A 25,002-nucleotide genomic window follows, 5' to 3' on the forward strand; every position below is an offset into this window, starting at 1 on the left:
CCTAACCTATTCAATCTTTCTTTATAACTCAGGTCCTACAGACCCAGCAACATCCTTGTAATTTTTCTCTGTACTCTTTCAACCTTATTTACATCTTTCCTGTAGGTAGGTGATCAAAACTGCACACCATGCTTTAAATTAGGCCTTATTGATAATCTTATACAACTTCAACATAACATGCCCTGTATTTTGATTATGAAAGCCAATGTGTCAAAAGCTTTCTTTATAACCATGTCTCCCTGTGATGCCACTTTCAATGGATTATGGACCTTTATTCCCATATCTCCTGTTCAACCGCACTCCACGGAGCTTGAGAATCAGTATCCAGTCTATTATCACAGACAGCCAGACAGACATACTTTATTGATCCCGAGGGAAATTGGGTTTCGTTACAGTCGCACCAACCAAGAATAGTGTAAAAATATAGCAATATAAAACCATAAATAATTAAATAATAATGTAAATAATGTCAAGTGGAAATTAGTCCAGGACCAGCCTATTGGCTCAGGGTGTCTGACACTCCAAGAGAGGAGTTGTAAAGTTTGATGGTCACAGGCAGGAATGACTTCCTATGACGCTCAGTGTTGCATCTCAGTGGAATCTCACTGCATCTCACTGATCTGTATAGTGGTGGTACAGTGCAAGGCGTAAAATTGCCATAAATTACAAATATATGTAAATGGTGCAAAAAAAAAGAATTAATGAGGCAGTGTTCAGAAATATGATGGCAGAGGAGAAGAAGCTGTTCCTGAACTATGGAGTGTTGGTTTTCAGGCTCCTGTACCTCCTCCTTGATGGTAGTAATGAGAAGAGGGCATGTCCTGGGTGGTGAGGGTCCTGATTGATAGATGCCATCCTTCTAAATCTCCATTTCTTAAAGAAGTCCTTGGTGGGGAGAATTGTGCCTGCGATGGAGCTGGTTGAATCTACAACCATCTGCAGTCTCTATGCTTTGGAACCTTCATACCAGGCTGTGATGCAGCCAATCAGGATTCTCTCCTTTATACATCTCTAGAAGTTTGTTTGAGAGGGAGGGAGAGGTGGGGAGGGTGGAACAGGGGACAGAAGGAAAACAAGAGACAAAGATAGAGAAGTTATTTGGATCGAAAGCAGTTTGGTTCTGAATACTGACCAAGAAGGAGTTCCCTGGCATGCGGAGACTGGCCAAAGTTTGTGACATCAGCTGTGTCTCAGCCATACAAAGAGGGAGGAGGAAAGTCAAGAAAGGGAACTATAGTTAGGAGGATGGGCAGGGGATTTTGTTGATGCAGAAGTGATAGCAGATGATATATTGCCTCTCTGCTCCTGTGGTCAAGGATGTCACTTCATAGATGTAGAACATCCTGGAAGGTGAGAAATGAACAAGCAGAAGTTATGGTCCACATCAGTACTGATGATACAAATAGAAGAGAGGATAAGGTTCAGCAGAAGAGTTGCAAGAGTTCAGGAAAGTGACAAGACCTCAGTGCTGGTAATCTTGGATTACTGCTGGTGACATATGCCATTGAGTGGTGAGGTCGCACGAGAGTACATAGGTGGATAATTGGCATTGAAAGGGGGTCTTTAGAGTCCTGAGGCATTGTGATTAATTGTGGGGAAGGTGAGACCCATCAGGTCAGACAGGGAGCACTTCAACAGGGAAAATACACCTTATCTTTATAGGCAAGCATGCTGATGCTGATAGAAAAGGTTTAAGCAAGAACTAGGAAGTAGGAAACATAACAAAGATTCAGAATTAGAAAAACAGAATTGGAAATATAAGGAAGAAAATTAATTAGAGAATTTGCACACCATAAAAGAGTCAGACAGATCTTGGGTACTATTAGATGTTAGTTAGAATTAATTAGTACATATCAGCACTACAGATTTAATATAACCATATAACAATTACAGCATGGAAACAGGCCATCTCGGCCCTTTTAGTCCATGCCGAATGCTTACTCTCACCTAGTCCCACCGACCTGCACTCACCCCATAACCCTCCATTCCTTTCCTGTCCATATACCTATCCAATTTTACTTTAATTGACCTGGAGATTTATCTACTTTTATAATTTATATTATGTGCCTAACCATGTGAATTGCCAGGCAAGTTTCAACTTGTACTTTATCCTGGTACTGTGTTTTAATACCTGACCTTTGTTGAATTCCAAGGTTGTTGCCACAGTTCTCCTCCTTGAGCGGCGACTCCCAACCTGGTTGTTTCCTCGCCAGGGAATTTGTGGAACACAGTATGGACTTGGAGATAGTTGGTATATGCGGTGAGTTCAAAGGTCACTATTAGTCTTGAAGGATGTGCTTATAGAATCGAGCAGATTAAGACATATAACAAACATCAAAAGAACTGCATATGTTGGAAAAGTGAAGTGAAAACCTGAGGTTGATGGATGCTTGAAACGCTCAGTAAGTCGGGCAACTTTTGTGGACAGAGTGAAATGGTGTTAATATTTCAGGCCCTGAACGCTCTATCAGTTCTGATAAAGGATCCCAGGCATGAGGTGTTAACTGTTTCTCTTTCCAAGGATTTAGTTCAAGAAATATATTAACCAAACTGATTATACCTTCCATTTAAAGCCATTTACAGGCCCTTCCCAGGTTTACAATAGCTACCGTAGATGTCGGATTATAAGCCGCTACTTTTTTCCCACATTTTGAACAGCTTTGAACTCTGCGGCCTTTACTACAGTGCGGCTAATGCATGGTTTTTTTTACATGCCGCCAAAAACATTTTGCCTCGTAACAGTAGACCAATAAAATTGATGAGTAGTTCACAGAGGTCCAATGAAATTGTACGATAAATCAAGCGCACTTTCACAATTAAATTATTGTAAATCAGTCATTTGTACTCACCCTCATCAACATGGAAAACACTCGAAGAAAAGCATTGTGCTGCCTTTATGGCAGTTATTTAGTTTATAATATTTTCGCTTAGTAATTCATTTGTTAGTATTTTCTAGTTAAAGTTAGAAGTACTACATCCCGGGATACTATGACGTCACATCCGGTTTCGCCGCGTCTTGTGAGAAATACCGGTTTGCGATAAACGGGAAGGTGGGGGGGGAGCGGCATTAGACCCGATCGAAAACGCTGCTTTTAAGTTAAAGGCAATCAATAACTTTTCCTGGTAGGCTGCAGTATATATTTTTTTTACCAGTCCTAAGGAGATATTGGAATGTTGTTCGTGCACTGTTCAGTAAAAAAGTATACGCAACGTAATTTGTGTTTTACCGATATGTATGTATATTTAAAAGTAGCTGTGTTAGAGGCACGGTTCGAAAAAAAGCATTTGCAATATGTATTTGTTTATGTTACCATATGGATTTAATTAAAAGTTAAAAAATCCTCACATGTAGTATCTTTCTGTGTAAATATCTCATATTACAACGTGGGACACCTGCGGCCTAAAATCCGGTGCGGCTTGTACAAGTACAAAATTGATTTTCTTTCTAAAATTAGAGCCAGCGGCTTTTAATCAGGTGCGCTCTGTAGTGCGAAATCTAGGGTAATTTTAGTATAACCATACATATGAGCAAGCTCCTGTAAAAAATATTATTAAACTCAAATGAGAACTAGACTTGTAAGAAAAAATGTAACCTCCCCACAGTATTCAAATACTATTGATCTTTAGGACAGGTTGCCAGTTTCACGGTGAGAGGCCACTTAGGATATCAGGGTTCAGAGTTCAATTCTGACATAATCTGTAAAGAGTCTGTACATCCTCCCTGTGAGTTTTCTCCATGTGCTTCCTCCTATGGTCCAAAGACATACTGGTTGGTAAGTTAACTGGTGATTGTAAATTTTCCCGTGATTAGGCCAGCATTGAATTGGGGTTCCTGTGGTTACTGTATCTCTAAATAAATAAAATAAAACTACATTTAAAAATAGCTTCTACTGATACTTCAAACACACTGAAACTAGCCAATTGATGTGGGATAGTTTTTGTTTCTGTACCATTGCAGCCATGCAGGGAAAGACAATAAATAAACATTGATGTTAATTGGCCTTCATTAATACCATTCATTACAGCACCATTGACATATAATTACCATATCAAGTGATATTATGTATTTTCCAACTTGTGGACACCAGTAAAGATAGAACCCATTTTTAACCCAGTGAAAGACTGTGCAAATCTGAGACTTACTGATTTTAGGGCTTAGACACCAATATCATTGAAGAGGGATCATAAAGTCAAAGACACCACGTTGACCTCAGTGCCCACCCAGCTAGTCCCAATTTCCTGCATTTAGTAGTCCCCTCTCAGCTCCACCCACCATGTACCCACCCAAGTGCTGCTTAAAGAATAATATTGTACCTGGCTTAATCACTCTCTCTAGCATCTCATTCCATATGCACACCACCCTCCATGTGAAAAAGTTGCCATTCAGGTCCCTTTTAAATCTTATCCCTCTCACCCTAAATCTATGCCCCTCTAGTTCTGATCTCCCCTAACCTGGGGAAAAGACTATTACTATCCACCTTATCTATGCCTCTCTTCATTGTAAACATTTCTATAAAGTCACCCCTCATTCTCCTATGTTTAAAGGAATAAATTCCCAGCCTGGCTCATCTCTCCCTATAATTCAGTTCCTCTAGACCTGGCAACATCTCGTAATTTTTTTCTGTACTATTTATAGTTTAGCTACATCTTTCCTACTACTGGGTAACCAAAACAGTACACAATACTCCAAGTGCGGCCTCACCAATGACTTATATAAATGCAACATCATGTCCCAGCTCCTACACTCAGTGCCTGATGGATGAATGCCAATGTAGTAAGTACCTTTTTCATGACCCTGTCTAACTGTGATGCACTTTCAATAAAATATCCACTTGTACTCATAGGTCCCTGTGTTCCATTACACACCCCAGTACCCTACCATTCATAGCATGTCTTCAGGCATTTGACTTTCCAAAGTACCTCTCACATGTGTGTATTAGAATTCACTTGCTACCCCTCCAACCACTTCCCTAACTGATCAGGATCCATTTATAATCTACAATAACCTTCTTCACTATCATTAGCACCTTTGTCATCTATAAACTTATTGATCCAGCCTTATGCATTTGCATCAAAATCATCTCTATAAATAACAAATAACAAAAGTCCCAACACCATTTTCTACACCACATCACGAGTCACCAGCCTTCATTCCGAGAAACAGCCATCAACCAATATCATCTCCTTCTCAACTCAGAGCCAACTTTGAATCCACCTAACTAGCCCTTTCCATGGACCTTCCAGAACAGCCTACCATGTGAGAACTTTGTTACCCTTCTTAAACAACTGAACAGGACCAGAATATCAAAATAAAGATGTAATGGTGAGACTTCATAAGGCACTGGTGAGGCCTCAATTGGAGTATTGTGAGCAGTTTTGGGCCTCTTATGTAAGAAAGGATGTGCTGACAGTGGAGAAATTCCAAAAGAAAATCACAAAAAATGATTCTGGGAATAAAAGGGTTAACGTATGAAGAGCATTTGATGTCTCTGGGCCTGTACTCACTGGAATTTAGAAGAATGAGGGGGAATATCATTGAAACCTATCGAATGTTGAAAAAAGGCCTCGGTAGAGTGAATGTAGAGTGAATGTCTGGGCCTCTGTACATCCTTCTGCAAATGGATCCTCAACTTCCTAACCGAAGACCACAATTTGTGTGGATTGGTGATATCTCCTTCTCACTGACAATCAACACTGGTGCACCTCAGGGGTATTGGCTTAGCCCACTGCTCTACTCTCTCCCATACCCATGACTGTGTAACTAGGCATAACTCAAATACCATCTATAAATTTGCTGATGATTCAACTATTGTTGGGAGAACCTCAGATAGAATGAGATATACCAACTAGTGGAGTGGAGTTGCAGCAACAGCCTTGCACTCAATGTCAGTAAGATGAAAGAGCTGATTGTGGAATTCAGGAAGGGTAAGACAAAGCGACACATACCAGTTTTCCTAGAGGCATCAGAAGTGGAGAGAGTGAGCAGTTTCAAGTTCCTGGGTGTCAAGATCTCTGAGGACCTAGGGTCCTTGATGCAGCTATAAAGAAGGCAAGACAGCAACTATACCTTCAATAGGAGTTTGTAGAAATTTTGAATGTCAATGAAAACACTCAAATACTTCTATAGATGTATCGTGGAGAGCATTCTGACAGGCTGCATCACCGTCTGGTATGGGAAGGGGTGGGGGGGGGGGGGGCTACTGCACAGGAACGAAAGAATCTGCAGAGGGTCATATATTTAGTCGGTTCCATCTAAGGTACTAGCCTGCATAATACCCAGGACATCTTCAAGGAGTAGTATCTCAGAAAGGCAGCGTCCGTTATTAAGGACCTCCAGCACCCAGGACATCCCCTTATCTCATTGTTACCATCAGGTAGGAGGTACAGAAGCCTGAAGGCACACAGTCAGCGATTCAGGAACAGTTTCTTCCTCCCTGCCATTCGATTCCTAAATGGACATTAAACCCATGAACACTACTTCACTTTTTAATATATATTATTTCTGTTTTGCATGATTTTTAATCTATTTAATATATACAGTATATATTGTAATTGATTTACCAAATTTATTTTTACTTTTTTTCTTCTATATTATGTATTGCATTGAACTGCTGGTGCTAAGTTAACAAATTTCATGACACATGCCGGTGATAATAAACCTGATTATGATTCTGAACGTTTCCTATCGTGGGGGAGCCTAGGACCAGAGGGCACAACCTCAGAATAGAAGGACGTCCATTTAAAATGATGAGGAAGAATTTCTTTAGCCAGAGGGTGGTGAATCTGTGGAATTCATTGGCACAGGTGTCTGTGGAGGCCATGTCATTGGGTGTATTTAAGGTGGAGGTTGATAGTCAAAGCATCAGAGGTTACTGGAAGGAGGCAGGAGAATGGGGTTCAGAGGAAGATGGATCAGCCATGATCAAATGGAAGAGCAGACTCAATGTGCCAAATGGCCTAGGTTTTAAGATCTCAATATTAACCACCTTCCAGTCTTTGGGAATTTCACCAGTGGCTAACAATGAAGCAAGGGTCTCTGCAATACTCTCTCTCACTTTCCAAAAAGTCTCACGATACATTCAGTCAGGCCCTGGACCCTGAAATCCCTTTACATCATGTATACAATACACCCCCTCCCAAATGGGAAACATCTGATTGCACTTCCCTAACATTGAAGCTTAAAGACAAAGTTGGTCGTTTATTCCACTCTGACAAGGATAAGGTACACTTACGTATTGAAGATATAAAGCAGTTGGATAAAGCATAAAACTCTTTTTTAGGGCCAGGGCATATTTTACTGTTCCTCACTTCCCTGTGCCTCAGAATAAAAACTGTGGTTGCTGGAAATCGGAACCAAAAACAAAAAATGCTGGAAACACTTATCGGGTCAGGCAGGATCTGTAGAAGCAGAAGCAGTTAATGTTTCAGATGGGACAAATAGCCAGAAGCATTGATTCAATTTTTCATTCTATGGATGAAATAGCCTATAGAGCCATTGCCTCACAGAGCCAGAGACTCAGATTTAATTGTACGTTATCTGTGCTAAGTTTTCATGTACTGCCCATTCCTGGATAGGCTTCCTCCCACTTTCCAAATACATGGTATTGGTATGTTGCTGCTAGTCAGTAAGAGAGGGGTAGAAGAATCTGGTGGGAGTTGATGGGGGTGTGAGGAGAATACAAAATGCCATTAGTGCAGGACTCCTATAAATGTGTGTTTGATGTCAGTATTTTACTCATCTCCGTGTGTCTCAAGAAAGAACCTCATCTTTGATGAATATTATCACCTGGTTGTCCAAGCACCAGCCCCAGCTGTCAGTTGCCCCAATGCTCTCAGATGTTAAGGTCCCTCACAGGGAAACTGCTGCAAATTCCAACCCCCTCCTTCCCTTTTGCATGGCTACTGACAGCCATGTCAGTTAATTATTGTCTGATTTACGCTGCATTTGATCATTTTATAGTTCCACAGAACTTTCATTGATGAACCAAGTTATGAAAGAGTACAATGGATCAGAGGTCAAGGATATTGGCAAGTTTTTAGCCTTGTGGAGAATTAGCAGAATCTTGGGGTCCACATCTACAGATCACTCAAAGTTGCTGAGCAAATTGATAGGGTGGTTAAGAATGCTTATGGTGTGTTGACCTTCATTAGTTGGGGGACTGAGTTCAAGAGCTGCAAGGTACTGTTGTAGCTCTATCAAATTCCATTGAGACCACTCTTGAAGTATTGTGTTCAGATTCGGTCACTTCAATTTAGAAAGGACGTGGAACCTTTAGAGAGGATGTAGAGAAGATTTACTGGGATTAGACAGCTTGTCTTATGAGGAGAGGTTGATTGAGATAGGGCTTTATTCTTTGGAGTGAAGGAGGGTGAGAGGTGACTTGATAGAGATGTTTAAGATAACAGAAAGCATAGACAGAGTGGACAGCCAGCACCTTTTTTCCCTGAGCTGAAATGACTAATACAAGAGGGCATCATTTTAAAGTGATTGGAGAAAAGTATTGGCAGACTGTCAAAGGTAGGATTTTTACACAAGGAGTTGTAAGTGCATGGAACCCACTGTCAGGAATGTGGTAGGGGCAGATACGATAAGAAGATTTAAGAGACCCTTAGATACACACGTATGGATGAAAAATATGGAGGGCTATTTAGGAGGAAAGCATTAGATTGATCTTGCAGTAAGTTAAAATGTCAGCACAACATCATGGGCCAAAGGGCCGGAGTATGCTGTACTGTTCCTTGTTAGACCATAAGAGATAGGAGCAGAATTAGCCATTCTGGCCATCGAGTCTGCTCTGCCATTCAGTCAGGGCTGATCCACTTTCCATCTCAACCCCAATCTCCCGGCTTCTTCCTGTAACCTTTCATGCCCTGACTAATCAATAACCTATCAATATTTACCTTAAATACACCCAATGGCCTAGCCTCCACAGCCACCTGTGGCAACACATTCCATCAGATTCACCACTCTCTGGCTAAAGAAATTCTTCCTCATCTCTATTAGAAAAATAGACACCCCTCTTTTCTGAGGCTGCACCCTCTGATCCTAGACTTCCTCACCATAGGAAACATCCACTCTATCTAGGCCTTTCAAAATTCAGTAGGTTTTAATGAGATTCCCCCCACATTTCTTCTTATCTCCAGTGAGTACTCCTTGTATATTAACCTTTTCATTCCAGTTATCATTTTCATGAACCTCCTCTGAACCCTCTCCAATGTCAATACATCCTTTCTTAAATAAGAGGCAAAAACTGCTCCCAATACTCCAAGTGAAGACTCAGCAGTGTGTCAGCTTACATCCTTGATTTTATATTCTAGTCCGTCAAAATGAATGCTAACATTGCATTTACTTTCCTCACCACTGATTTTTCCTGCATGTTAACTTTTAGAAAATGCTACACAGTGACTCTTAAGTCCCTTTGCACCTCAGATTTTTGAATTTTCTTCCGATTTAGAAAACTTTCATTTCTTCTATCAAAGTGCTAGACCATACTCTTCACAACCCTGTATTCCATCTGTCACTTCTTTGCCCATTCTTCTAACCTGATAAGTCCTTCCGCAGCCTCTCATTGCTTCCTCAACATTTCCTGCCACTCCACTTATTTTCATATCATTCGCAAAATTGGCCTCAAATCCATTAATTCCATCATCTAAGTCATTGACATATAAAATTAAAAAGAAGCACTCCGAACACTAACCCTTCTGGAACACCACTAGTCACTGGCAGCCAATCAGAAAAAGCTCCTTTTATTCCCAAACTATGCCTCCTGCCATTCAGCCAATCCCCTGTCCATGCTAGTCATGTAATACCATTGGTTCTTATCTTGTTAATAAGCCTCATGTAAGGCATCTTATCAAAGGCCTTCTGAAAATCCAAGTACACAGCATCCATTGACTCTCTTTTATCTATCTGGTTTATTATTTCCTCAAAGAATTCCAACAGGCAATTGTAAGGCAATAATTTCCCTTAAAGAAACCATGCCATCTTTGGCCTATTTTATTATATGCCTCCAAGTACTCTGAGACCTCATCCTTAACAACTGACTCCAATATTTTCCTAACCACTGAGTTCAGGCTAACTGGCCTATAATTTCCTTTCCTCTGCTTCCCTCCCTTCTCAAAGAGTGGAGTGACATTTGCAATTTTCCAGTCCTCCAGATCCATACCAGAATCTAGTGATTCTTGAGAAATAAATACTAATACCTCCACGATCACTTCAGCTACCTCTTTCAGAAACCTGGTATCAACACCATCTGGTGTAACTTACTTATCTACTTCTGACCTTTCAGTTTCCCAAGCACCTTCTTCTTAATGATAGCAATTGCAGTTACTTCAAGCTCCCTGGTACTCTTGAACTTCTGGCATACTGCCTGTGTCTTCCACAGTGAAGGTGGATGTAAAATACTCATTCAGATTGTCTGCCATTTCTTTGTCCCCATTACTACCTCCCCAGTGTCATTTTCCAGCAGTCTAATATCTACTCTCACCTCTCTTTTTCTCTTTATATATCTGGAAAAAAAAACTTTTGTTATGTTCTATGTTCTAAATCTGTGTTTAAGCTGCATGAAATGAACTAGATTTAGTGTTGTGGAAAGCCAGGCTAACATTGTGGTTGACTTTTGCAGGGTGGATAGCAGGAATGACAACGCTGTCTTGGAGATCCCATCTAATAGCAAGGCTGCGGAAACAAAGAGGCAGGATGAAAGGACAGAGAAAGAAGAAGCATTAGTCAAAAACAAAAACAAACAGAAGACTCGCCAGGGGTGGCACATGGTGAGGCAGAGAAGGATGGGCCAGAACACCAGCGATCTGTTCAACGAGAGCTACAATGAGGCCAATCACATTTAACATTCCTGGGATGTTTCATTGGCTTTTCTTTTAGTTGGTGGATTCATTGACAACTAAACATTGGTGGTTGTGTGTCTGCAGAATATTTGGGTCAATCTTACCTCACTGGCTGAAGATAATTCTCATTTGGTTTAATTATAAGTTACTCAACAATTATGCTGTGGCTATGCATATTCCAACACTACCCACACAGTATAATTCATTAAGAGCGTCTGTCTCAATTGTATTATATATCCACCTATATGTTGTCCAATATGATCCTATGATTCTCATGTCCACAACAGTGCACAGGAACATTACTTCATTATGTCGACTGAAAAGGCTGGCAGCATTTTAGAAGTGCAAGCAACAAATGTAGATTTTTCTTCCATCTTCCTGTTAATAAAACTCTAACAATGGAAAAGATTTCTGTGTCCTAAGGTTGTGTTTTTGGAGGGCTGAGCAGGCAGCACATTCTGTCCAAATGTCAAACTGGAGGGACGAGGGAAAAATTGTGTAATTGGCGCATCAGAGGACTCAGGCCAAGGGATCAGAGACGTTGTGCTCTACTGGGGGTGGCATAGCACAGTTGTAATGACTGAAGATTTAAAATGGGCTGAGGGGTTTGGACGATATACACATATATTGATCTGGTTGTGTTTTCACTAATCTAGATGTGCTTGTATATGTGAGGACTGGGCCTCAAAGCTAGAATATGCATAGTTTGCATTGTTGTATTTTTACTGATATTCTATATGGGTTTGTCAACATGTATATGCGAGGACTAGGCATCAAGCCAAGGTGTCGCAGGAAAGGTGGGTGTTGGGACTCCTATTATTTGATTCTGGTCTTGTCTGTGCTTACTGTGTGACTGTTGGTAATGTGTCTTTGCACCTTGACCCCTGTAATAATGCTATGTTGTTTGGCTGTATTCATGCACGGTTAAATGACAATTAAACCTGAATTGAATTGAATCCTTGATTTAAGGAGTTATCATTGTGGTTTACTTTATATAAGAAGCACTAAAAGCCAACTGGAATGGCCATGTATGTAGCATTTGCCTGAAATGAATGCTAACATCTCTTTAAGAGCTGTGTGCTGTAAAGTTGATTATGGTAGCCAAACCGAGTAAGGAACCAAAAGAGAATGGGGAGGGCATGTAACAGAGCAAGAGCAGAGAAGCAGGGTGTTTCAACGTGTATTGATAATGGACCCTCCACTTCATGGAGCAGGTTATAGGTCTAGTGCCACTTCTAATGGGATCCTTCACGATCATCATCAAAGCTGTGGCGCTGAAGATGGCTCAGAGGAGGAGGTGGAGACACGACAAAACACACTGCAGTCCATTGCAGATAGCTCTAAGCCCCAGTGGGCAGCAGCAACATCAAGGTCAGAGAGTGAGATCTCTGTAATCAGAAGATATCCTTCCATCATGGCTTCGATTTGTTCTCTGCTATGAGATTTTTGATACATTGGTGGGATTTATAAATCATAAAAAGCATGTCTGTGGGGAAAGATTAGTCCAATAAGATACACAACTTTCAGTCTGATGCAGTCCTCATGGAAACAGGAGATAACAGCGAAAGCTGTGATTATGATCTGGTCTTTGTTGGGAATTAATCAGTAGGTGACAGGCATGTTGAAGCCATTTTTTGGAAACATGATGGATGATTCACAATTTACATATAAAAATGAGTACAAAGGTGTCCAGTTTCTAAAGAACTGAATCTTTTTATTTCCATTGCAATACTTTATGGTGTGGCAACTATGCATGTTCCAAGTGTAAGGAGCACTGTGACATTGACTAGAGTCCTATGGAATTCTGGGAACTCATTTCCCCAAGATATAATTTGGACCATTCAGGACTGAGACTGATAGATCAGCATTGGGAACAAGCAATAAGAGACAAGCATCCTTTGTAGGTAGAATGAGCTAAGTCATGATCTAACAAAATGGTGCCAATGAGTCAAAATTATAAATGTCTTGGGAGAGCTTCATATAGTATAGAAACCATAGGCCTTCTGGCCAGTAAAGCAAGTGACAAAGTATTCCCAGAGTGGTCTAACCAGAATTTTATAGAGCTGCAAAGAGCCTCAATGCTCTTGAACACAGTCCCCCAAAAATAACAGCCAATAGACCATGCACCTTGTTAACAACCCTATCCTCTGACCCGCAACTTTGAGGGATCTATGGAACCAGGATCTTTCTGTTCTGCCAAGATTCCCGCCATTAACCCTGTATTCAGCTTTCAAATTCAACCTTCCAAAGGGAATCACTTCACACTTCTCTGGGCTGAACTCCATCTGCCACTTTTCAGTCCATCTCCGCATCCTGTCAATGTTCCATTGCAACCTCATGGTAGGCTAATACAGAAGATTAAGACTGATGGGATCCATGGAGATCCTTGGATTCAAAATTGGCTTGGCCGAAACAGTGTAGGTGGAAATCAGAAACAGGAAGGGAGCAATTACTCTATTGTGAGTATTCTACAACCCACTGCCCCCCACCCCCTCCTCATAGCAAAAGAGGCACTAAGGAACAGAGCAGGAGGCAGACTTTAGAGAAGTACAAAAATAACAGTATTATTGATGGGTGACTTCAACTTCCCTAATATTGATGGGCACCTCCTTAGTGCAAAAGGTTTATGTGGGGCAAATGTGTTGGATGTGTCCAGGAAGGATATGTAGACAAGCCAACTAGTGGAGAGGCCATACTGGATCTGGTACTGGACAATGAACCAGGTCAGGTATCAGATTACTCTGTGAGAGAGCATTTTGGAGATAGTGACCACAATTCCCTGACGCTTTCCATAGCCTTGGAGAGGGATAGGACCATACAATGTGGGAATGTATTTAATTTAGGGGGGGGGTGGAATTATGATTCTCTTAAGTTGAAACTTGGGAGCATAAATTGGGAATGGATGTAATCAGGGAAATGCACAACAATGTGGACATTGTTTAGGGGGCACTTGCTTGGAGTTCTGGATTTGTCCTATTCAGAAAGGGAAAGGATGGTAGGGTGAAGGAAACATGGCTGACTAGAAGAAGAAAGAAGCTTACTTAAGGTTTAGGACACATCTCTAGAGAGTTACAATGTAGTCAGGAAGGAACAGAAGTATGGATTTAGGAGAGCCAGAAGGGAGCATGAATAGACATTGGTGAATAGGATTAAGAAAAACCCCAAGATAATCTACACAATTGTGAAGTACAGGAGGATGACTAGAGTGGAGGGGGGTAGTACTGATCAGGGATAGGAGAAGAAACATGTTCCTGGAGATGGAGGAAGTAGGGGAGGTCCTTAATGAATAATTTGCTTCAGTTTTCACCAGTGAGGGGGACCTTGACATCTGTAAGGAAAGAGTAAAACTGGTTGATATCCCAGAACATGTTGACATTAAAAATGTGCTGGACATTTTATAAAATATTAGTATAGGTAAGTCTCTGAGGCCAGACAGGAAATCTCCCACATTGCTACGGGAAGCAAAGAAAAGAAATTGCTGCTCCTTTGGCGATGATATTTCCATCCATGGCAATGATATTAGGCCACTGGAGTAGTACCAGATGATTAGAGGGTAGAAAATGTTATTCCTTTGTTCAAGAAAGGGAGTAGAGATAATCCTGGGAAATATAGACCAGGGAGTCTTAATTCAGTGGTGGGAAAATTATTGGAGATGATTCTTAGGGACAGGATTTACAAGAATTTGCAGAGCATAATCTGATTAGAGGAGGTCAACATGGCAGTGTGGCAGAAAGGTCATGCCGTGTGAGCCTGAATGAATACTTTGAGGATTTACCAAAGCATATTGATCAAAAGCAGAGCAGTGGGTGTGGTGTATATGGATTGTAGTAAGGCATTCAACAAGGTTCCAGAAAGTCTGGAGGCATGGGACCCCGGGACACTTGGCTGTGTCGATTCAGAACTGGCTTGCCCTTAGGAAGCAGAGGGTGGAGATTATTTGGCTTGTAGGTCGGTGACCAGTGGTGTCCACAGGGATCTGTTCTGGTATCCCTGCTCTTTGTGATTTTTATAAATGACTTGCATAAGAAAGTGGAAGAATGGGTTAGTAAGTTTGCAGATGACACAAAGGTTGAGAGAGTTGTTGAGAGTGCAGAAGGTTGTCGTAGGTTACAACAGAACATTGATAGCTGGAAAAAGGCAGACAAAATTTAACACAGATAAATATAACCATATAACCATATAACAATCACAGCACGGAAACAGGCCATTCCGGCCCTCCTAGTCCGTGCCGAACTCTTAATCTCACCTAGTCCCACCTACCCGCACTCAGCCCATAACCCTCCACTCCTTTCATGTCCATATACCTATCCAATTTTACCTTAAATGACACAACTGAACTGGCCTCTACTACTTCTACAGGAAGCTCATTCCACATAGCTATCACTCTCTGAGTAAAGAAATACCCCCTCGTGTTTCCCTTAAACTTTTGCCCCTTAACTCTCAAATCATGTCCTCTCGTTTGTATCTCCCCTACTCTCAATGGAAACAGCCTATTCACGTCAACTCTATCTATCCCTCTCAAAATTTTAAATACCTCGATCAAATCCCCCCTCAACCTTTTACACTCCAATGAATAGAGACCTAACTTGTTCAACCTTTCTCTGTAACTTAAGTGCTGAAACCCAGGTAACATCCTAGTAAATCGTCTCTGCACTCTCTCTAATTTATTGATATCTTTCCTATAATTCGGTGACCAGAATTGTACACAATATTCCAAATTTGGCCTTACCAATGCCTTGTACAATTTTAACATTACATCCCAACTTCTGTACTCAATGCTCTGATTTATAAAGGCCAGCGTTCCAAAAGCCTTCTTCACCACCCTATCTACATGAGACTCCACCTTCAGGGAACTATGCACCGTTATTCCTAGATCTCTCTGTTCCACTGCATTCTTCAATGCCCTACCATTTACCCTGTATGTTCTATTTGGATTATTCCTACCAAAATGTAGAACCTCACACTTCTCAGCATTAAACTCCATCTGCCAACATTCAGCCCATTCTTCTAACTGGCATAAATCTCCCTGCAAGCTTTGAAAACCCACCTCATTATCCACAACACCTCCTACCTTAGTATCATCGGCATACTTACTAATCCAATTTACCACCCCATCATCCAGATCATTTATGTATATTACAAACAACATTGGGCCCAAAACAGATCCCTGAGGCACCCCGCTAGTTACCGGCCTCCATCCTGATAAACAATTATCCACCACTACTCTCTGGCATCTGCCATCTAGCCACTGTTGAATCCATTTTATTACTCCAGCATTAATACCTAACGACTGAACCTTCTTAACTAACCTTCCATGTGGAACTTTGTCAAAGGCCTTGCTGAAGTCCATATAGACTACATCCACTGCCTTACCCTCGTCAACATTTCTTGTAACTTCTTCAAAAAATTCAATAAGGTTTGTCAAACATGACCTTGACCTTCCACGCACAAATCCATGCTGGCTACTCCTAATCAGATCCTGTCTATCCAGATAATTATAAATACTATCTCTAAGAATACTTTCCATTAATTTACCCACCACTGATGTCAAACTGACAGGTCTATAATTGCCAGGCTTACTTCTAGAACTCTTTTTAAATAATGGAACCACATGAGCAATACGCCAATCCTCCGGCACAATCCCCGTTTCTAATGACATCTGAAAGATCTCCGTCAGAGCTCCTGCTATCTCTACACAAACTTCCCTCAAGGTCCTGGGGAATATCCTGTCAGGATCCGGAGATTTATCCACTTTTAAATTTCTTAAAAGCGCCAGTACTTCCACCTCTTTAATTGTCATAGGTTCCATAACTTCCTTACTTGTTTCCCACACCTTACCCAATTCAATATCCTTCTCCTTAGTGAATACCGAAGAGAAGAAATCGTTCAAAATCTCTCCCATCTCCCTCGGCTCCACACATAGCTGACCACCCTGATTCTCTAAGGGACCAATTTTATCCCTCACTATCCTCTTGCTTTTAATATAACTGTAGAAACCTTTCGGATTTACTTCCACCTTATTTGCCAAACCAAACTCGTATCTTCTTTTAGCTTTTCTAACCTCTTTCTTAAGATTCCTTTTACATTCTTTATATTCCTCGAGCCCTAGCAAACCTCCCCGCTAGGATATTGGTACCCCCAGGATTCAAGAGTAACCCGTCCTTCTTGAACAGGTCACACCTGCCCCAGAAGAGGTCCCAATGATCCAGAAACTTGAGTCCCTGCCCCCTGCTCCAATCCCTCAGCCACGCATTCATCCTCCACCTAATTCCATTCCTACTCTCACTGTCGCGTGGCACAGGCAGTAATCCCGAGATTACTACCTTTGCGGTCCTTCTTCTTAACTGCCTTCCTAACTCCCTATACTCTCGTTTCAGGACCTCTTCCCCTTTCCTACCTATGTCATTGGTACCTACATGTACCACGACCTCTGGCTCCTCACCCTCCCACTTCAGGATATCTTGGACGCGATCAGAAACATCCCGGACCCTGGCACCAGGGAGGCAAACTACCATCCGGGACTCCCGATCGCCTCCACAGAACCACCTGTCTGAACCCCTGACTATCGAGTCCCCTATTACTATGGTCCTCTTTCTTCTATCCCTACCCTTCTGAGCTACAGGGCCGTCCTCTGTGCCGGAGGCCCGGCCACTGTCACTTCCTCCAGGTAGGCTGTCCCCCCCCAACAGTACTCAAACATGAGTACTTATTGTCAAGGGGTACAGCCACTGGGGTACTCTCTAGTACCTGCCTCTTCCCCTTCCTGACCGTGACCCACCTATCTGCCTCCCGTGGCCCCAGAGTGACCACCTGCCTGTAACTCCTCTCTATCACCTCCTCACTCTCCCTGACCAGGCGAAGGTCATCGAGCTGCAGCTCCAGTTCCCTAACTCGGTCCCTCAGGAGCTGCAGTTCGGCGCACCCGGTGCAGATGTGGACGTCCGGGAGGCTCGGAGACTCCAGGATCTCCCACATCCGACACCGAGAACAACAAGCTGCCCTCACACTCATACTTCCCGAACAACTGAAAATAACAAGAACTAAAAGATAAGCCTACTGTGCCCTCTTCCGCCTAAGCCCTCTGAGCCCAAGCCCTACACTCTGCTCCCGGCTCACTCCGCTGTCCGCAAACGAAGCTGCCCACTGCTTAAGGTTGCGTTCTTTTTTATATCTTCCCTCCTTCCCAGGCCTCCTTCACGAGCCTGCGCAGTCCCACCTCTCAGAACTCCGATCTGAGAAGCAATTTGAAAATGGCCGCCGCCGCACTTCCTCTCAAAGCCTCGCTGTCTCCTTCCAAAAGATGTGAGGTGTTGCACTTTGGGAGGGCAAACCAGTGTAAGATTTACATGGTGAGTGGTAGGGCACTGAGTATTGTGGTAGAACAGAGGAATCTGTGAATACATATCCATAAGAAGTGACATTAGAGATAGAAAGAGTCATAAAGACAGCTTTGGGCACATTGGTCAATTCGAAATATTGAGTATGGGATTTGGGATGTTATGCAGAGGTAGTTTAAGACTTCACTGAGGTCTAATTTAGATCATAGAACACAAAACAGTATAGCACAGGAACAGGGTCTTCGCCTCAGAATGTTTTGCTGAACAAATTAAAATAGTAATCAAATGGCCACATGAACTAGCTCCTTCTGCCTTCACAATGTCCATGTCCTTCCATTTTTCTCATATTTATGTGCCTAAATAAAATGTCTCTTAAAAGTCCTGAATGTATCTATCTCTACAACATCCCCAGCAGTGCACTCCAGGCACTCACTAGACTGTGTAAAAACAACTTGCCTCTCACATCTCCTTAGAAACTATCCCCTCTCACCTTAAATTCATACCCACTGGCATTAGCCATTTCAACCCTGGGAAAAAGGTACACTCTACTCTATCTATGCCTCTCATAATCTTATAAACCTCTATCAGATCTCCCTTCAACCTCCTTCGCTCCAGGGAAAGCGACACAACTTTGTCCAACTTCTCGATGTAGCATATGCCCTCTAATCCAGGCAACATCCTGGTAAAAGGCTTCTGCACCCTCTCAAAAGCCGCAACATCCTCTGGGGCAACCAGAACTGCATGCAATGCTGCAGTTACAACCTAACTAGAATTTCTGTTACTAGTTCTGTGACTTTTGTATCCAATGCCTCAATTAATAAAGGCAAGCATGCCTTACAGAAAAACATAGAAAACCTACAGCACAATACAGGTCCTTCAGCCCACAATGCTGTGCCGAACATGTACTTACTTTAGAAATTACCTAGTGTTAACTATAGCCCTCTATTTTTCTAAGCTCCATGTGCCTATCCAGGAGTCTCTTAAAAGACCCTATCGTCAATAGCGTATCTAAGGTATGGCACGTTCCTATTAAGGGAGCAGTTCCTATTAAAGTCAGACAAGCCATCCTCAGATAGTGAAAAAAAATTTCTTCAGATGTATGATCTATCCTTGATTATCATGGGTGAGAAGCACTAGGATAGCCTTAGTTCAGAGCATTGTGTAAGAAGACCATGAAACGTTTCTTCATGAAGAAGAAGGAAAGTAGAGCTGAAGGATGGAAGAGATGAAAGTTGGAGGTGGAGGAAGCCAAGAAGTCGAGCAAGTTCTTCATGCCCTTCTTTGAAAAGCCAAGAACAAGTTGTTCGACACATTCCATGGAGTCGCCTGCACCTGCTACAAGTTTGTTAGAATCCGAAGGTGGATCAAGTACAAATGCGTCACAAGCCAAGGAGGAAGACAAGTCAGATAAATCCGAGTATGCCGAGATTAAGAGTGAGGCTGCCACAGAGACCGTGGACATGACAGGAGGGGAAGACAATGTGGTGGTGGTGATGTTGAGTTTATTGACAAGATTTTACCTGACGAACTGAACCTAGTGAACTGGATGGTGTCAAAAAGCCTGGAACTGTCATACCAGAAGTGATTGAACAGCATAACATTGGACTTCTGAAGTTCCACAAGGATACTGGAAAAGCAATTCTGCATGACGCGTTGAGAACAGAAATAATAAAACTGGGTTCAAAGTATTTCCAGAACAATGAGGGGCCTTTCCTACCAACAAATAACCACTCAATGAACTAAACTTGGTTCAAGAGGAAATTGGGAAATGGTCATGGTGAGGAAGTGACTCGCTCATGGCTGGTCTATTCCCCTTCTAAAAAGTTTGGATTTTGTATCTGTTGTCTTCTCTATTTCCAGTCAGACCATCAATCCTCATTGGAGCAGGAAAGTGGATTCAACCAGTGGAAAGCACCTGAAAGGATTAGTGTTCATGAAAATGCCAAGAATCATTGGGAATGCTTCACACAGTGGAAAGAAATGGAAAGAAATTTAGCTGGAAACAGAGGAGTTATTGACATGGTATTTCAGTCACAGATTGAGAAGGAAAAGCAGAAGTGGCGTGATATCTTGACGAGAATCCTTCACTGCATAAAATTCCTTGTGACTCAGAAGCTGGCTTTGCGAGGACTCAGGGAGTCACTTCAGCTAGACGATGACTCCAATGTGGGGAATTTCCTTGGCTTACTGAAACTACTGGCCATCTTTGACCCTGTCATAAAAGAACACCTCACTCATTTGGAAAGTCATCCTGGATCCACATCTTTCACTGTGTGTCCAGAATGAATTCATCCACATTGATGGCATCCACAATGTTACTGAGAAGCATTTGTAAAGCTAAGTACTATGGTCTCATGTACGACTGGACTCCTGATCAGGCACACTGTGAGCAAATGTCAGAAGTAGTGAGCTATGTGTAAGTTGATTTTGAGAGGAAAACAATCTGTGTTAGAGAGTCCTTCCTTGGTTTTATCCAGATAAGCCAGAAGGATGCTGAGAGCTTGGTTGAAGACATCTTGCAACAGCTAGAGAAGGACGAAATGGAGCTACAAAATTGTCGGTCACAGTGCTATGACATCGCTGCTGTGATGGCTGGACACAGAAATGGTGTTCATCAAAGAATAAGTGAGAAAATCAATCTGGCAGTGTTTGTGTACCATCTAGACTATTCAGATCAGTTGTATCACCATCTGGTATGGAGGGACGTTGCACAGGATCAAAAAAGGTGGCAGAAAGTTGTAAACTCAGCCAGGTCCATCATGGGCACTAACCTCCCCAGCATCCTGGACATTTTCAAACGATGATGCCTTGAAAAGGATGCATCCTTCATTAAGGATCTCCATCACCCAGGACATGCCCCTTTCTCATTGCTACCATCAAGGAGGAGGTACAGGAGCCTCAAGACACACACGCACCATTTCAGAAACATCTTCTCCCCTTCACCATCATATTTCTGAATGGACAAGCCCATGAACACTACCTCACTTTCTCCCCCTCTCTTCTTGCACTTCTTATTTAATTTTATTTTTTATATATACTTATTGTAATTTATAGTTTTTAATTATTATATATTGCAATGGACCGCTGCAGCAAAACAACAAATTTCATGATATATGCATTGAGGCTGATTCCGATTCTGAGGCAATTCTAACACGTTGACAATGATACGAGTCTCTGAGATCCAAACCATCTAACTTCACCACGCTGCTCCAAGCTTTACAATTGCCAATGGGGAAATACTAATGATCAGAATCAGAATCAGAATCTGCTTTAATATCACTGGCATATGTTGTGAAATTTGTTGTCTTTGTGGCAGCAATACAATGAAATATATGATAATAGGGGAAAAAATAGAGGAATAGAACTATTGGGAAGGATCGTTGCTAATAATCCTTACAGATGATGCATTTCTTCCAGTATTAGTCTGAAATAGAGCATAGCTTCAGAACGGATCCATTAATCCAAGTGAATCCATTAATGTTGTGAATAATACTCAGGGAATGTATCTGCCTTATGGTCCACTGGAGAAGTCAGAATCAGCCTAGATGTTCCATTGTTGTTGAAATGTAACTTCATATATTCTCAAGTTCAAGATAATGCACAAAATCCCATGTGGAGCAGGACATACATTCCAGTTTACACGTACAACACATGGCCAGAGCATTGGATAATGTGCATTTAAAAAAACACTACTTTCAGATAAGACTCTGTATGAAACTTCCCACACCTCACGTTGGTGTACTCAGTCACTGGTTAAATACTTGTCCTCAAGGTGTGAGTGTTGCTGGCAGTGGCAGTATTTATTATCCAATCTTTGTTGCTTTGTTCTGTTTAAAGTGACAGTGGATTTCTTGGCCATTAAAGTGTTAGTCTGGCATCCAGGTAAAAACAACAGATTTCCTTCTGTGACTGACATCAGTGAATCAGCTTTGTTTTCAATCTAACAGCTTCAAGGCCACATTAGTGATACAGTCTTTCAAGCATAAACTTGAAATTTTTACCTTGGTCCTAAACGTTGACTGTTTATTAAGTTCCATAGATGCTGCCTGACCTGCTAAGCTCCTTGAGCATTTGTGTGTGTTGCTTTGGATTACCAGCATCTGCAGAATCTTTTGTATTTATAATTCAGTCTTTCAGATTTGAACTCAACTTCTGTGGATTGTTTCATTGTATTAACATTCAGGAGGTGTCAGTGAGGAATTTTGGACTGCATTGACTCTGGACATGCTTTCTTTTCTTTTGTGGCTGCCCCGGGGAGAACAGATGAAGGGCGAGAGGGACGTGGAAGGGTGAAATGAAACCTTGTGACACATTGTAGCCACCCGGGTGTGGACACGCTTGAGGGACCATCTACTTTTTCCCCACTCAACAATTTCCTGTCCCCACATCTCACTGTTATTTTCTCTGTAATAAAATTGATGATGGGAATTAAAGGTTAAAGATGTTGGATATATCTAGCATATCAAGAAAGATCTGTGGAGACAGGAACAAATTAATCCTTCATGTCACTGACCTTCACCTGAATTTACCATGACCTCTATGTTACTCACACAACCCTCCTGATAATTAAATGCTTGTGTACTCCTTTCTTTGATAAGCCTCATTACTCATAGACATCAGCGAACATCATTGCCATTGCCTGTCCCTGATATGACTGTTTATGAAGTATGAGTTATTGTTGATGGCATTTGGAGATTTGTGTAAAGTTTCCAGTTCTACAGAAACAACACGTCCCAGCTGTGGGTATTGTGAGGTTGCAAAGACCCACTCCAGAATCTTCCAATGGAGCAGTAAGGAGACCTTACGCCCCAGATTCTGCATTTTAACTACCAGTTCAGTCCATCGCTTTGGCTATTCCCTCAAGTTGTGTTAGATACTTTGTACGTTGCTGCCAAAGGTCTGACCTTGCATCTTAGAATTAAAGGATGAAGCAGCTCAGCAGGTGACCATTTGAATCACTCTTCTGGCTCTTGCATTGAACCATCTAATTAGATCCACACCACAATCCTCTCCCTGCAATTATTTGCCCTTCCAGCTTTTTGTTTGAATGCTATCGCCTGTATTAAATTTGCTTCCCCTCAGTGTTGTCACTTTGATTCTTTGTGTTTTCACTGCTGAACCCCCAGTACTGGATAATTCTAGGCTTGACCTTGCATGCATTGCATTGAGCCATCTAATTACATCCACACCACAATTCTCTCCCTGCAATTATTTACCCAATTATCTGTGCCAATATAGTGGTTGTTCATCATATCCAACAATGACAGGAAACCTGTGTGGGAAAATTTTTAAAGTGGAAAAGCTTTTGCACTGGGACAGTACCATTTTCTAGACTTAGAAGTCCAAGTCCAGTGCTACACACAATGTCACAAACTGGGGTCTTCCTTGGTTGCAGTGGATGACCATGACATCTTCTATACCTTGTCATGCCTTTTGCACTCCATGCGGTTTTGCAGAAACACCTTCTTGGCCATTGGATCTCACTGTGGATCTTATCCGCTCAGAGCTGACATTGCATGCTAGGACAAGCATCTCCCTATCTCACTGGAGTATGAGGCCAACAGCTACCCTCACCTGGTTTAGTCTGCCTGTCGAAGCTGTGTACCGCAACTGTATGGAGCCACAGGTGAGAGTTGAGAGTTGAGTGTCCAGTGGGGACCAAAGCTGAGTTAGCTGCCCGGAATGGACACAACAAACCCCTTTACCAGAGGTGCCAACCCTCCCTGGATACCCCATACAGTATATTCTGTATGTACTGTATATCTCATATCCTATCACCACAAATCACCATATATGACACTGCTCAGTTCCAGCTCCTTTGTACTAATCATTGAGACACAGATGATTTTATGGCACCATTTTCAAGAACAAGAGTTGATCCTGGAGGTCTTTGTCTCCCTCAAATCCACTAAAACAGATAGTTATTTGCACCTGCTAATTGCAAGACCATGGACTATACAAATTCTCTGCCATATTTTTTACTATATTCTAGCTCTCTTAGATTTCTAAAGGCACTTAATTGATAGTAGACAGTGCAGGACATCCAGTGTAGGATATACAGATGTGCAGAAAGCTTTGAACTTCCTGAACTCTAAAGGAAAGTTCCTGTGTGCCAACAGTATGATATTTGAGACAGATCTGACTGGACTTATTTGATCCCACTTTGTCTATTGTAAGCCATTGTTCAGTACAGGTGGTTAGGATGCAGAGGCTGCAATGTGGTAGTTGGAGTTTAACAATGACTTCTGCCCAGTTACTGCTCAGATGGAAAGGCCTGGAATGTGTCCTTAAAATATCACTGAGATACTGAGATGGGTTGTTTCTACCCCAAACACCAGAAAACAAGATTCTGATGTGTCTGATCAAACTGAAGACCAACATGTGACCAAATCACCAGCAAATTCTCTATTTGAGTCAGAGATCATAACTGGCTGGATGAACTGTCAGGAGTTATTCCTATAACAGATGTATTTTTTTATTTTTTGTGTTCTCACTGTTGAAGCCCCAGTACTGGTTAGTTCTGGCCTTGATCCCACATTTTTACTGAGTTCATGGATCTCTGCATGCTTAAGGAAAGTTTGTTACAATTTAGCATCTGCATCTCAGGGTTTGGGAGGAAGAAGATTAGCCTGTGTCACCACACTTCTCTCAGGATGTGAGAAATACTGGCAAGACTAGTGTTTCCACCCAATCCTAACCGAGGTCTCGGGTTTGTAATCCAGTCCTATAACCATTGCAGCTCCACTGTGTCTGCATGTGCAGATACTTTTTGTAGATAAGTAGCCAGTTAATACTTTCTGTCAACATAACATCCCAAGTG

General features: G+C 41.9%; 1 protein-coding gene across 2 annotated transcripts in view; it reads left to right on the top strand.

The window, feature by feature from the left end:
- LOC140714867 (transient receptor potential cation channel subfamily V member 6-like) overlaps positions 1-11,670 on the top strand; it is an 84,629-nt gene extending 72,959 nt beyond the window's left edge. The window contains exons 14-15 of one of the 2 annotated variants that reach the window (XM_073026550.1): positions 2,154-2,260; positions 10,626-11,670. In XM_073026550.1, the coding sequence (XP_072882651.1) occupies positions 2,154-2,260; positions 10,626-10,848 (330 nt within the window). In that variant the 3' untranslated portion in view covers positions 10,849-11,670. The remainder of the gene's footprint in view (positions 1-2,153; positions 2,261-10,625) is intronic. The other variant, XM_073026551.1, reaches the window with a different exon arrangement.
- Positions 11,671-25,002: the final 13,332 nt, after the last annotated feature.

The sequence above is a fragment of the Hemitrygon akajei genome, chromosome 22 (assembly GCF_048418815.1).
Source record: "Hemitrygon akajei chromosome 22, sHemAka1.3, whole genome shotgun sequence".
NCBI lineage: Eukaryota > Metazoa > Chordata > Chondrichthyes > Myliobatiformes > Dasyatidae > Hemitrygon > Hemitrygon akajei.